Source organism: Falco peregrinus, chromosome 8 (assembly GCF_023634155.1).
Source record: "Falco peregrinus isolate bFalPer1 chromosome 8, bFalPer1.pri, whole genome shotgun sequence".
In the NCBI taxonomy this organism is placed as follows: Eukaryota; Metazoa; Chordata; class Aves; order Falconiformes; family Falconidae; genus Falco; species Falco peregrinus.
Window position 1 is genome coordinate 26,054,503 of NC_073728.1, and position 12,439 is coordinate 26,066,941.

A 12,439-nucleotide genomic window follows, 5' to 3' on the forward strand; every position below is an offset into this window, starting at 1 on the left:
ATGGAGCTGGTGGCCCACAGCAAGAGCAGGACAGGAGGGACACCAGAGCTGGCTCCTGACCCGGCATGGTGCCTGTGCATGGCCAAGGGCAATGACAGCTGCATGGGGCCCCTCAGGGGCATGCAGGAGATCATCCAAAGGAAAATGTGCTCCCTGGGGCCACTGGCCAGAGCAGGTCCTGTTTGGGTGGCTGTGTGACACTAGCACCAGGCAGAGTCCTCCCTGCGGCATGGGCAGGACAGAGCTGTGTCAGGATCTGACCCTGCCTCCCCCTCCCCAGCGCGAGTGCATCTCCGTCCACGTCGGCCAGGCCGGCGTCCAGATGGGCAACACCTGCTGGGAGCTGTACTGCCTGGAGCACGGCATCCAGCCCGATGGGCAGATGCCCAGTGACAAAACCATTGGCGGAGGGGATGACTCCTTCACCACCTTCTTCTGTGAGACGGGGGCTGGGAAGCATGTCCCGCGGGCTATCTTCGTGGACCTGGAGCCCACCGTGATTGGTGAGTGCTGGAATCTGCACAGCCTGGGGTGCACCTGTGGGTGAGTAGCAAGCAGCTAGTGCTCCTGGTCTGCTGGCGGTATCCTGCACCGGGTTCAACCCGAGGGCCCTCCTTTCCCTGGGAGAAGCCACGAACCTGAGCACCAGCTTTTGTTCTTGAGGTGTCCTAGAGGCAGCAGTGCTGGTCGTCTCGCTACCACATGTGCAGAGAGAGAAACCAGCCCAACCGGCACAGCAGCTCCTGCTATGCAGCTGCACACTGCTGGCAGGCAGGTCCCCATGGATGGGAGAAGCTGAGCTCCCGTGCAGGGAGGTGGCAGTCACCTCCTGCCAAAGAAACATGATGCCGGTGGTGGCCCTGCTGACGTGTGGGCCCTTGGCTGTGCCACTGGCAGGCAGAGCCGGGGAAAGGGATGGGTGCTTGCACCGGCTCATCTGCTTGGTGGCTGGCTCAAACCGACAGCCTCCACCAGGCTCAACCCTACCCTGCTGTTCCCTAGATGAAGTTCGGGCTGGAATCTACCGCCAGCTCTTTCACCCCGAGCAGCTGATCACTGGCAAGGAGGATGCTGCCAACAACTATGCCCGCGGGCATTACACCATCGGCAAAGAGATCATTGACCAAGTGCTGGACAGGATCCGGAAGCTGGTAGGTGACTGCAGTGGGGGGACGTGTCCCCCTGGGCTGGGCTCCAGCATCTGCCGGGGCTCAGAGCACACTGCAAGCCCTGCTGTGCCCTGGGAGGGAGGGATCTGCAGCTGCCCGTGGCAGGGATGGACCAGGTCCTGAAGGACTTCTGAACAGTCAAACATTCACAAAGAAATCCATCTCAGAGCAATATCATGTCTCTCTCTCTCCACAGGCTGACCAGTGCACAGGCCTCCAGGGATTCCTTGTGTTTCATAGCTTTGGAGGCGGCACCGGCTCTGGGTTCACCTCCCTGTTGATGGAGCGACTCTCGGTTGACTACGGCAAGAAGTCCAAGCTGGAGTTCTCCATCTACCCTGCACCACAGGTCTCCACTGCTGTGGTGGAGCCCTACAACTCCATCCTCACCACCCATACCACCCTGGAGCACTCGGACTGCGCCTTTATGGTGGACAACGAAGCCATCTATGACATCTGCCGCAGGAACCTGGATATCGAGCGCCCGACATACACCAACTTGAACAGACTCATCAGCCAAATTGTCTCATCCATCACGGCATCACTGCGGTTTGATGGAGCCCTGAATGTTGATCTGACTGAGTTCCAGACCAACCTGGTGCCCTACCCTCGCATTCACTTCCCCCTGGCCACCTATGCCCCTGTCATCTCTGCAGAGAAGGCTTATCACGAGCAGCTATCAGTGGCTGAGATCACCAACTCCTGCTTTGAGCCAGCCAACCAGATGGTGAAGTGTGACCCTCGCCATGGCAAGTACATGGCCTGCTGCCTGCTGTACCGTGGGGATGTGGTGCCCAAGGATGTCAATGCCGCCATTGCCACCATCAAGACCAAGCGCAGCATCCAGTTTGTGGACTGGTGCCCCACGGGCTTCAAGGTGGGCATCAACTACCAGCCACCCACGGTGGTGCCAGGGGGGGACCTGGCCAAGGTGCAGCGTGCTGTCTGCATGCTGAGCAACACCACGGCCATCGCTGAGGCCTGGGCTCGCCTGGACCACAAGTTCGACCTGATGTATGCCAAGCGAGCCTTTGTGCACTGGTACGTGGGCGAGGGCATGGAGGAAGGGGAGTTCTCCGAGGCACGGGAAGACATGGCCGCTCTGGAGAAGGATTACGAGGAGGTGGGCCTGGACTCCTACGAAGACGAAGAGGAGGGCGAGGAGTAGAGAAGCCCCTGGCAAAAAGGACCGTGCTCCTTCCCCATGTTACCTGCAGAAACCCTTTGCAATAAACCATTTCAGAGCCTCTGTGTCTCCCACTAGCCCCCCAGCTGTATCAGTTCCTTGCCAGGTCAGGTGTGTGGTGAGTGCTTCAGCTCTGCTGCTGGTGCTGCTCTGCTTCCTCCCAGCACTTTCTTCCATCTCTGGCTTGCTCCCTGCGCAGGTAAGGGCCCCTGGTCCCCTCCCTAGGGCTGTGGCACACATCCCACCCCATTTGCTGCTCCAGCCAGGGGTGGGTGCTGCTTCCTTGTGTGGTGTATGGCCCCATGGTGTGTGGCCCTGTGTTGTATCCTGGATCTTAGGGGAGCAGGTTTAGCCTGAGCAGGAAAAGATCAGCAGCTGCTGGGACTTCTCCCCCTGTGCAGCCCAAGGGTAGGTGGGCTCAAGTGGACGGACAGTGGTTGAAGCAATGGGAACAGCCTGGCACCCGTGTCTCTGTGGCCACAGTATGGGACAAGGGGCATGCCTGGCTCTGCAGTGCAGCAGGTGCACTCTGCAAGGGTATCCAGCACGGCATGAACCTCCGCAGCTGCTTTACTGCTATGTTGTGGTGAGAGGATTAAAGGAGGGGAATGCTCCCTGTGAAACTGTTTGTCTGCATCTCTTTTTTTTTTTTTTTTTTTTTTTTTTTTAACCCCTCTCTGTGGGAAGCCCAACTGCTGCATGTCCCGGTGAGACCTTCCAGCCAAGGGTGCCCACCAGGCTGGGGGTGTCCCCAGCACAGGGGTAGTCATGCTGTCCCCAGGCTCTGCTTGTTCTCAGCAGAACAGGGCTGCTGCACCTGCCTCCCAAGCTGTAGCAGCTCCCAAGCCTGGGCAGCCATCTCCCGCTCCTTGAGCAGCTGAAAAGTTCTGCCTGTACTCCTGCCACTGCCTGCCTGCCTACTGTGCTGTGCTGAGCCCCTTCCCACAGTGTCCAGCCCCAGAGGCTCTGAACAGCAGAGCCTGGCTCCCACTGCAGTTGGACATGGTAACTCCCATCAAGAGTGTTCTGGGGCTGGGGATTAACTCTCCCTGCTTACTGCTAATGCTCCGGCTGTGCTGCCCTGCCACGGCTGACCTCCACTGCCCTTCCCCTCCGGCAATGCTTGGCTGCTTGTTGAAGACAGCGTGCCCTACTCTCCCTGTGCCCCTGGCAGGACTCCCTCCCAGCAGACAGACACATCCACACCTCTGCAAGAACATCTTTTACTCCAAACGCAAGGCAACGTTGGCGCTGAGAGCTGTGGTGGAGCAGGCGCTGGCTCCCCCCTGCCTTGCTCCAGCACAGCACTGGGACCCAGACCACAGCTCTACCCCAGGCAGGAGCAACCCTCCTGGGGTGCAGAGCTGTGGGGATGCAGCAGCAGCACCCAGGAGAGGTCTCACAGCATCCTCATCTGCTGCTCCTGGGGGTGGCAGCAGCCAGTGAGGGCCCCGTGTTTAGCAGCAGGTCACACATCTGCAGTCCTGGGGCACAGACCAAGCCTCAGGCAGCAGCATCCAGGGCACAGAACACTCCAAATCCAACACACCTCCGGCATGGAACAGCAGCTCTCCCTCATGTGCAGCAATGCCCTCTGCAACAGCTCCCCGGGGGAGCAGGGACGAGCACAGCTGCTTTTTCCCCTGGCTCAGCCATATCGCTGCTGTGGGGTGGGACAGGCTCAGATCTGTGTGGTGTCCTGTCCCGCCGGCGCTGGCTGCAGCCCCTCCAGCTGGTGGAGGACATCATTTATACTTGGTCGCTCCTGGGGGTTCACAGTCATCATGGAGGAGAGCAGGCGCTGCAAGCCAGGCGAGTACCTGGAGGGAAGATGGTGAGGAGAAGTCCATGTGGTGCAAAGCACAGGGGGATGTCTGGGAGCAGGGTCACCCTCCCCAGCCCCTCACCTGCTTGTGGGGGGCATGGTGATGGGGTTCTGCACTGCCAGAGCCACGCTGTCGCCTTTCTGGAAGATGGCATCATAGGGGCCTTCCCCAAACATCATGCAGTACAGCACACAGCCTAAGGACTGGAGCACAGCAGGGTCAGGGCAGTCCCACGGTGGTGGGATGGGGGCCAGGGGGCTGGATCCTTACCCAGATATCTGTGCGTTCATCTATGATGCACTGGCTCGGCACCATGAAGAGCTCAGGGGCACGGTAGGAGATGGTGCAGCGCTGGGCAGCCCAGTCCTACAGGGAGGAAGGTGAGGGTGGGGATGAACAGCCTGGGGCAGGGACAGACTGGTGGGGTGATGTCCCAGGCCACCCACCTGCACGGCCATGGCCTCCCGAGAGCTGTTGACTTCGATGCGAGCTCGGTTCATGGAGCCCAGGTCCATCAGTACAGGCTGGTCATGCTCATCCAGTAGCACGTTCGTGGGCTTGAGGTCCCTGCGGGGATGGACATCACCGAGCGCCCACTCGGCCCCTTGCCAACCCCTCCAAGCCGGGGCTGCCACCCCTCCCACCTGTGTGCATAGCCCTTGCTGTGGATGGCTTGCAGCCCACGGCAGATGCCATGGAGGATGAGGAGGATCCGCTGCTCTGGCATGAAAGTCCCTTTCTCTCGTAGTGCTTCCACCTCGCTCCACAGGGTCCCCCCCTGGCAAATGCAAGCCAGCAGTTACTGCCACTCCTGGTGGCAAGGGGGTGGGGGCAGCCAGGGGAGTCCCCCTCACCTTCACATAGGGCAGGAGGAGCCAGGCTTCATGCTTGGCACCCTTCTCCACCATGCAGTGGGCCACCAGGCGCAGGATGTTGGGGTGGTCGAAGAGGCCATGCATCTCTACCTCGTGCAGGGCAGCCTGACGGTCCTCCTTGTCGTGGCACAGGATACGCTTCAGGGCATAGAAGCGCCCGTCCCGCAGCCCCTCCACCAGGTCCACATAGCTGAAGCCCCTGTGAGGAGCCAAGTGCAGTGTGCGCTGGATGTCGCACTGGGCTAGGGCCTTGTGCTCAACCTCAACTGCAAGCACCCAGGTGAGGGGGACAGAGGGTGCCTGCACCCCCTCCATGGGAATCCCCCAGGCATGCACATTCCCCTGCCACGCACCCAAAGCATCCCCCCTATGCATGAACAATCCTACTGGCCTAACCACCCCCAATCCCATGGGTCTAAGCACCCAATCCAGGGCATGACTGACGTCTGCCACCCAGCATGAGAATCCTCCATCACGCACAAGCACATCCTACGCTCAGGCATCTTCCCACACCATGCCCAAGCACCGCCTCACACCTGAGCATCCCCTGAAAATCGTGCCTGAAAATCCCCTATATATGAGCATCCCCCCGAGCCTGCACACTCCCTGTATCAGAGCATCACCCCCATACCTGAGTATCACCTCCACCCCCAAACATCCCTCATGCCTGAGCATCACCCCCTTGCACAAGCACCCCCCGTGCCCGAGCATCACCTCCAAGCCCCAAGCATTCCCCCCATGCCTGAGCGTCCCCCCATGCCCAAGAGCCCCCATGCCCAAGCCCCCCCGTGCCCGAGCATCACCTCCAGGCCCGAGCACCCCTTACGCCCGAGCACCCCCGTGCCCGAGGACACCCCCCCGAGCCCCCCCGCGCCCCAGCCCCCTGCGGACCCCTCTGCCAGCCGGTGGAGCAGCAGGTACCGCGCGCCCCCCAGGCTGACGGTGCCGCGGGAGCAGACGCACAGCGCCTGCCCCATCGCCCGCTCGCGTCATCGCCCGCCGCCGCGCGTCACCCATTGCGTCACCCGCCGCGTCACCCGCCGGGCGGGGCGCTGCGGCGTTCCCGAGCCCCGGTGCCGCCGCGGTGGGGTTCTCACGCTCCGTCCCGCGGAGCTGACGGGCCGCGGGCGGAGCGGAGCGGGGCGGAGAGCAGCGCCGAGTCGAGCCCCAGGCGCGCCCCCGCACCGTGACCGGGTGGAACGCGGTGACCCCGGCGCCGCGGCACCTCCCGGCTGCGGGCGGTGGCGGCGGCAGCCCGCAGCCTCGGCACTCCCCGGAGCTGGCCTCGGTGAGCCAAGCCCCTCGCCCGGGCGACCAGGCCGGCGGTGCGGGGGACAGAGGTGGTGAGGCCACCCCAGCAGGGCTCGTCCCCGAGGGGATCACCACCTTGCCCTGCCCTGTGGCAGCCCCCCGACACCCCTGACACCAGCTCTGTCACCAGCCTTTGGCCCTCGGTCCAGGGACATTTTCCTTTCCTTCAGACAGCAGCAGCAGCAGCACCCCGGCCGGAGCTATACCCGAGGTCTCCATCACCACCTCTCCTGATGAAGCGAGTGGGCAGAGCTCCCTCGAAGGCATTTTGTCTGGTGGTGACACTTCCATGAGTCATCTTGTCCCTCTACGTGTGTCACCCACCACCCCGGGGGGCACGGGGGTGTGCCTGCCGGCTGGAGCTGGCTCTGGTGGCAGGGGCACTGCCTGCACCCTGCTGGGGGGGCTTTGAGGGGAATGAAGTGTGGCTGGCCCAGGTGTGAGGGGCTGAGCCACCCACCCCTCATCCCTCGTTCCTTCCCCTCCAGCTGTTCCAGCTGTCTGCACTTAGGACCTGGAGGAAGCACCCGGCGCTGGCCAAGAGGGATCATGTGATGGTGGTGTCCACGTCTCCCTTTGTCCCCTATCCTGGGCTTGCTGACCTCCCAGCGAGGATGGGACTGCCAGCTCTTGCCCTGCTGCTGGCATCGGGGCTGCTGCACACGCAGGTTAGCAAACACGGGTGGAAAGCTTGGGAGAAGCGCGTGGGGCTGAGCTGCAAAGGATCCGGTGGGACAGCTCTGGGATCTGCCTTGCTTTCCTCCCCCGTATCCCTGCTCTTTCTGCTATGGCTTCCTTCTGCTGCAGCTCATGTCCCACCCCAAGTCCCACTTGCACTCCCACCTCCTTGCCTGCCTTCCCAGCACCTGTCCCCAGCAGCACCTGTCCCCCAAAATGCCACCAGATCAGCTGCAGGGTGTTTGATTAGTAAGGCGAGGGGGGGGGATCAGGCAGTGCAAATGGCTGCCCTGCTTGTCCCTTCTGCTCTCCTGGGACAGCGTGGTTCCTGCCTTGGCCCTGCATCCAGGATGGGGATGGGGAGGGTCCCCCCAGGAACCAGCCTCCGTCAGTCCCTGTCCCATGAAGGAGTGTGGAGGAGGGGGCAGCTGAGCTTGGGGCGGGTCTGCAGCCCCCCAGCACTGCCCCTTTCCCGCAGGCCTCCTCTCCGGCACACTCCTTCCAGCTGGATTATGAGGAGAACTGCTTTCGCAAGGATGGTGCCCCTTTCCGCTACATCTCAGGCAGCATCCACTATGCCCGTGTCCCACGCCCTGCCTGGAGGGACCGGCTCCTCAAGATGTACATGAGTGGGCTTAGCGCTGTGCAGGTGTAAGTGATGGGGGCAGCCCTGACGGCACACAGCCCACAGCCATCCAGCCCCTCAGGGTCTCTGGGGTCCCTGGGGTAGGGACAGGGGCAAGGGTGTTGTCTAAGCACAGGGAACGAGGACCAGCCCTTGCACTGGCAGCCCCTGTATGAGCCTGCGCTTGTCCCAGTCCAGCCCCAGTTGCCATCCTCAGCTCAGGCTGGAGGCTAGTTCCCAGGGGCAGAGAGACCAGCCTGTGGGATGTTTCCCCATTGTGCTGGGGTGCCCTTAGCCTCTGCGTACTGATCTTCCCTCTTGTCCCAGCTATGTCCCCTGGAACTACCATGAGCCACTGCCAGGGGTTTATGACTTTGCTGGGGACCGGGATGTGGAAGCCTTCCTCGACTTGACAGCTGAGCTGGGGCTTCTGGTGATCCTGCGGCCAGGGCCCTACATCTGTGCAGAGTGGGAGATGGTAAGCCCCAGCATGGCACAGAGGGGTGATGGGTGGTCTGGGAAGGGCACAGCAGGGTTGGTCCTTTCAGCTGGCACAGTGGCCCCGGTGCCATGCCAGCCATGCCCAGGCTGCCACCCTGCGGAGCATGTGCCGCTCCAGTGCCGAGCATTAGCGTTGTGCTGGCCCGGTTTTGGCTGTGTGTCAGCCTGGGCTGCTGAGTGGTTTCTCTGCCTCCCTCTCTGCTGTGCATGTTTTTCCAGGGTGGCCTGCCTGCCTGGCTGCTGTGGAAACCAGACATTGTCCTGCGCTCCTCTGACCCTGGTAAACTTTGGCACAGGGCTCCGGCTGCCATGTCCTTACAGCCTGGTGCCAGTGCCAGCATGCTGGTCTCTCCACACACCTGCCAGCCCTGTGTGCATGGTCTCTCCCATCCTCTATCTTTTGGGAGCCCCATAGTTCATCCTCCACCTCCACTTCCCCATCGTGCTCAGCCCTGCCCCGTCTGCTCCATCCTCCCCCTGGCCGGGTTGGCTGGGGGTGGGCTGGGGTGGATGCTGCAGCCAGGCTGAGCTTCCCTCTGTCCCCGCAGACTACCTGGCAGCCGTGGACTCCTGGCTCCATGTCCTGCTACCCAAGATCAAGCCACGCCTGTACCAGCATGGAGGGAACATCATCAGTGTGCAGGTAGGATGCTGTGGGCCCCCACCCCCTGCCCTGCTCTGGGTCATCTTTGGATGTACCCCAAAAAGCCACCTCTACCCCTTACACCATGACCACATTCTGGCACAGCTCTTAAATAAATCCCTCTTGACCTCTGGACTTGGGTTTAAATCCAAAGGCTGGGACTCCGGGGCACCTGCCACTACCCCAGTTGTAGTTTGAGGGACACTGGCAGAGCTGGGGGTTGTGGTGGGGCTGGAAGGTCATTCTCGGGACCCAGATGGGGTCTGTCACAACATCTGATGATGTTGGAAGGGGAGAGCTGGATGCTCATCCCAGTGGGCGGTGGGACCTGGCTGCAGCCCTGCCATGTACACACTGGGTGCCAGCCCCTGCCCTGCTCACAGGTGGAGAATGAATATGGGAGCTACTATGCCTGTGACTATGGGTACCTGCGGCACCTGCTGGGCTCCTTTCGCGCACTGCTGGGGAGTGAGGTGCTGCTCTTCACCACCGACAGCATACAGGCCGAGGAGCTGCGCTGTGGCACGCTGCAGGGGCTCTATGCCACCATCGACTTTGGGCCAGGTACGCTTCTGGGGGAGAAGGAGAGGGGCCGGGGGTCCCAGCTCCACCCTGCTCCAACCTCCCTCCCTCCACCTCTGCAGACTCCAATGTGACAGAGGCGTTTGGTGCCCAGCGCCGGGTGGAGCCGAGGGGGCCCCTGGTGAGCTTGGTGTGGGCACCGTGCTGTGGGGGGAATTACCTGCGATGGCTTTGGGGAGGCAGAGGAGCCAGGAGGGTGATGCAGAGAGGGGTGCTGGGGCCAGGCTGTGGGTGAGCAGGGGCGATGTGGCTGAGAGAGGGGTGCCAGAAGCCCCAGCTCCAGGCAGGCAGCCGTCCCTTTCTCCCCCAGGTGAACTCCGAGTACTACACGGGCTGGCTGGACTACTGGGGAGAGGCGCACGCCAGCACCAGCTCGGCTAGTGTGGCCCGGGGGCTGGAGGACATGTTGCAGCTGGGAGCCAATGTCAACATGCAAGTAGTCAGCTGGCAGGGGGGCACATCCCTGGGGGGGATGCCTGGAGTGGGCATCACGGCTCACCTTTGTTCTGCAGGGCTTGGGCAGGGCTGGGACTGTGGCTGCAGCAGGGAGGGAGCGGTGCCTGGAGAGCACCCACAGGGTCCGTGGAGGTGGTGACAGAGCTCTTTGGGGTGTCCTGCAGGTACATGTTCCATGGGGGAACGAACTTTGTCTACTGGAGTGGTGAGTAGGGCCCTAGTGCCCTGCAACGGGAAGGGGAGGCACACTGCAGGGCTGGGGGGTCTTTTCTTGGCCATTCCCAAGGAGCCTATTTGAGGCTTCTGTTCTGTCCCGTGGGGCAGGCTGGCACATACCAAGGGCCCCTGAACCCAAGCTTGTTCCCCCATGGGGAGTCCTTTTATCCGCAGGCAGTGGCTCCCTGTTCTGGGTCATGCCCCTCCATTGCATTGCAGCCAGCCTGGGCCTGGGTTCCGTGTCCTGGGCTCTGCCAGGGCCCCCTTCTCCAGCTCCTGTTGCATTCCCGGGTAGGTGCTGACTTCAAGGACCAGTACAAACCAGTGACCACCAGCTACGACTATGATGCCCCCCTCTCAGAGGCGGGAGACCCCACCGAGAAGCTGTTTGCCATCCGCACAGTCATCAGCAAGGTGCTGAACCTAGCAGGAGGAGGGGGACAGTACTGGGCACCACTGCCTTTGCCAGGCAAGAGCGGGACACAGAGGGACCTGGCACGGCAGGGGACATCTCCCTGCTTGCCCTGGGGGGCAGCTGACAGTTTGCTGTTCAGTTCCAGTCCCTGCCAGTTGGTCCGATGCCACCTGCCACCCTGAAGTACGCCTACGGCTGGGTGGCTCTGCGGAAGGTGAGTTCTCCGAGGGCTGTGCTGCCCCTGCCTGGCACTGCTGGGCTGCCCAGCACCCATCCCTCTCCTTGCAGTATGCCGACCTCCTGGATGTCTTGGATGTGCTGTGCCCCTCCGGGCCCATTCAGAGCCAGTTCCCCCTCACCTTTGAGGCTATAAAGCAGGTGAGGAGCTGGGTGCAGTGGGGGACACTGGGGGAGATGCTCCTGGGCTTGTCTGCCATGCCCTGGCCCCAGGGTAGAAAAGCAGAGCTTGTCTCCAGCCCAGTTTCCCTTTCTGTGCCACTCTGCTGTGTCCTGCAGGCCCATGGCTTCGTGCTGTACCGCACACAGCTGCCCTGGGACGTCCTGGACCCAGCTGTGCTGGGCACTCCTCCGCACCACGTCTGCGACCGTGGCTATGTGATGCTGCAGAAGGTGGGGCTGTGGGAGCACACCTGCCCCCAGCCCAGGACTCATGGGGGCTGGGGTCCCTGCTGGCAGCAGGGCTGTGCTATGCCAGGGGCTTGGGGACAGCCAGGGTGCTGAGAGCCACGCTCAGCCCTTGTGGGGTAGCCCTCTGGCCCAAATTTGCCCCCTTTGGGGACGAAGGGCATCCGTGGGCCAGCTCTGGGGGAACCGGTGGCAGGACGCTATGCTGGCAGGCTGCCGGCAGTGTTTGCGATGGTGGGATCTGGGCATGGGGCTGCAAGTGCTGACCCTGTCCCTGCAGGAGTACCGGGGGACGCTGGAGCGGGATGGGCAGACAACACTGTGTGTGACAGGCAGAGCTGGGGAAACCCTGGATGTGCTCCTGGAGAACATGGGCAGGATCAGCTTCGGGGCCAACGTCAGTGACTTCAAGGTGAGGGGAGAGGTTCCCTGGGGCTCCAGAAGGGATGGCCTGGCTGCCTGCGTGGCCAAACACACCTCTCCTGCCACTCGTGACAGATCCCAGCCACAGCAGGGCCATTCCCAGACCTGCTCCCTAGTTAATGTCACACCATCCCCTGGCAAACCTGCCCAGACCAGGATAAGGCCATGAGGCTGGCACCCCTCTCTCCCACTTGTGCTGCCACAGCAGCCTGGGCTGTGCAGCCCCTCGGAGGGGATCCCATGCCACTGTCACTGGCTGTGAAGGCGACATGCCTTGGGGAAGGCCAGGCAGCCTGCTTCTCCTGGCAGACCCTGCTGACTCATTTTCCCTCCTGCTCTATGGCAGGGCTTCCTGGGGAACCTCTCCTTGGACTCCAGCCCTCTCAGCAACTGGCTGATCTATCCCCTGGCCATAGACACTGCCGTCCAGCAGGGCTGGCCACACACTGCTCCACCACAATCAAGCAGTGGGGGCAGAGCAGGGCCAGCCTTCTATACTGGGACCTTTGAGACCCCTGGCATCGCCTGGGACACCTTCGTGAAGTTCCCAGGTTGGAGCAAGGTAAGGTGGTGTGTAGCTGGGAGAGGGGGTGAGAGTGGAGAGGGGCACAGCTGTCCTATCTCCATCTTCCAGGGCCAGCTGTGGATAAATGGCTTCAACCTGGGCCGGTACTGGCCCCGCCGTGGGCCACAGCAGACCCTCTTCGTGCCCGGCTCTGTGCTGCACGTTGGCCGCCCCAACAACATCACAGTGCTGGAGCTGGAAGGGGCACCCTCCACCCCTCTCCTGCTCTTCCTTGACCGACCCCTTTTCAACAGGACCCTCAGCCACGGCACTGCAGTAACAGAATAAACACGGGGCTGCCAGGTACAGGCAGCACTTCTCAC

The 12,439-nt window shown here is 62.3% G+C and overlaps 3 protein-coding genes across 7 annotated transcripts; 2 read left to right on the top strand and 1 right to left on the bottom strand.

Annotated features, from left to right (window-relative positions):
- The first annotated feature begins 248 nt into the window (after positions 1-248).
- On the top strand, positions 249-2,978 carry LOC101922942 (tubulin alpha-5 chain). The gene is made up of 3 exons (XM_005234324.4): positions 249-503; positions 1,003-1,151; positions 1,366-2,978. The coding sequence occupies exons 1-3, from the start codon at positions 323-325 to the stop codon at positions 2,335-2,337; spliced, it is 1,302 nt and encodes a 433-aa protein (XP_005234381.3). The 5' UTR covers positions 249-322; the 3' UTR covers positions 2,338-2,978.
- Positions 2,979-3,564: 586 nt separating this feature from the next.
- STK16 (serine/threonine kinase 16) lies at positions 3,565-6,083 on the bottom strand. Its single transcript, XM_055812237.1, has 7 exons — positions 5,948-6,083; positions 5,036-5,255; positions 4,826-4,959; positions 4,628-4,748; positions 4,452-4,547; positions 4,263-4,384; positions 3,565-4,175 (listed from the first exon to the last, which is right to left on the bottom strand). The coding sequence occupies exons 1-7, from the start codon at positions 6,031-6,033 to the stop codon at positions 4,037-4,039; spliced, it is 918 nt and encodes a 305-aa protein (XP_055668212.1). The 5' UTR covers positions 6,034-6,083; the 3' UTR covers positions 3,565-4,036.
- A 3-nt stretch (positions 6,084-6,086) lies between these two features.
- GLB1L (galactosidase beta 1 like) lies at positions 6,087-12,438 on the top strand. Of its 5 annotated transcripts, none has more exons than XM_055812219.1 (17): positions 6,087-6,344; positions 6,538-7,035; positions 7,524-7,696; positions 7,998-8,148; positions 8,391-8,451; positions 8,720-8,814; positions 9,180-9,378; positions 9,459-9,517; positions 9,707-9,828; positions 9,909-10,057; positions 10,364-10,482; positions 10,623-10,697; positions 10,772-10,861; positions 11,000-11,113; positions 11,409-11,540; positions 11,898-12,113; positions 12,186-12,438. In XM_055812219.1, the coding sequence occupies exons 2-17, from the start codon at positions 6,922-6,924 to the stop codon at positions 12,402-12,404; spliced, it is 2,088 nt and encodes a 695-aa protein (XP_055668194.1). In that variant the 5' UTR covers positions 6,087-6,344; positions 6,538-6,921; the 3' UTR covers positions 12,405-12,438. The 5 variants fall into 5 exon arrangements, with proteins under 5 accessions (XP_055668194.1, XP_055668195.1, XP_055668196.1 ...); XM_055812220.1 differs by having other exon boundaries at positions 9,198-9,378; XM_055812221.1 differs by having other exon boundaries at positions 6,088-6,344; positions 10,017-10,057.
- The last annotated feature ends 1 nt before the right edge of the window (position 12,439 follows it).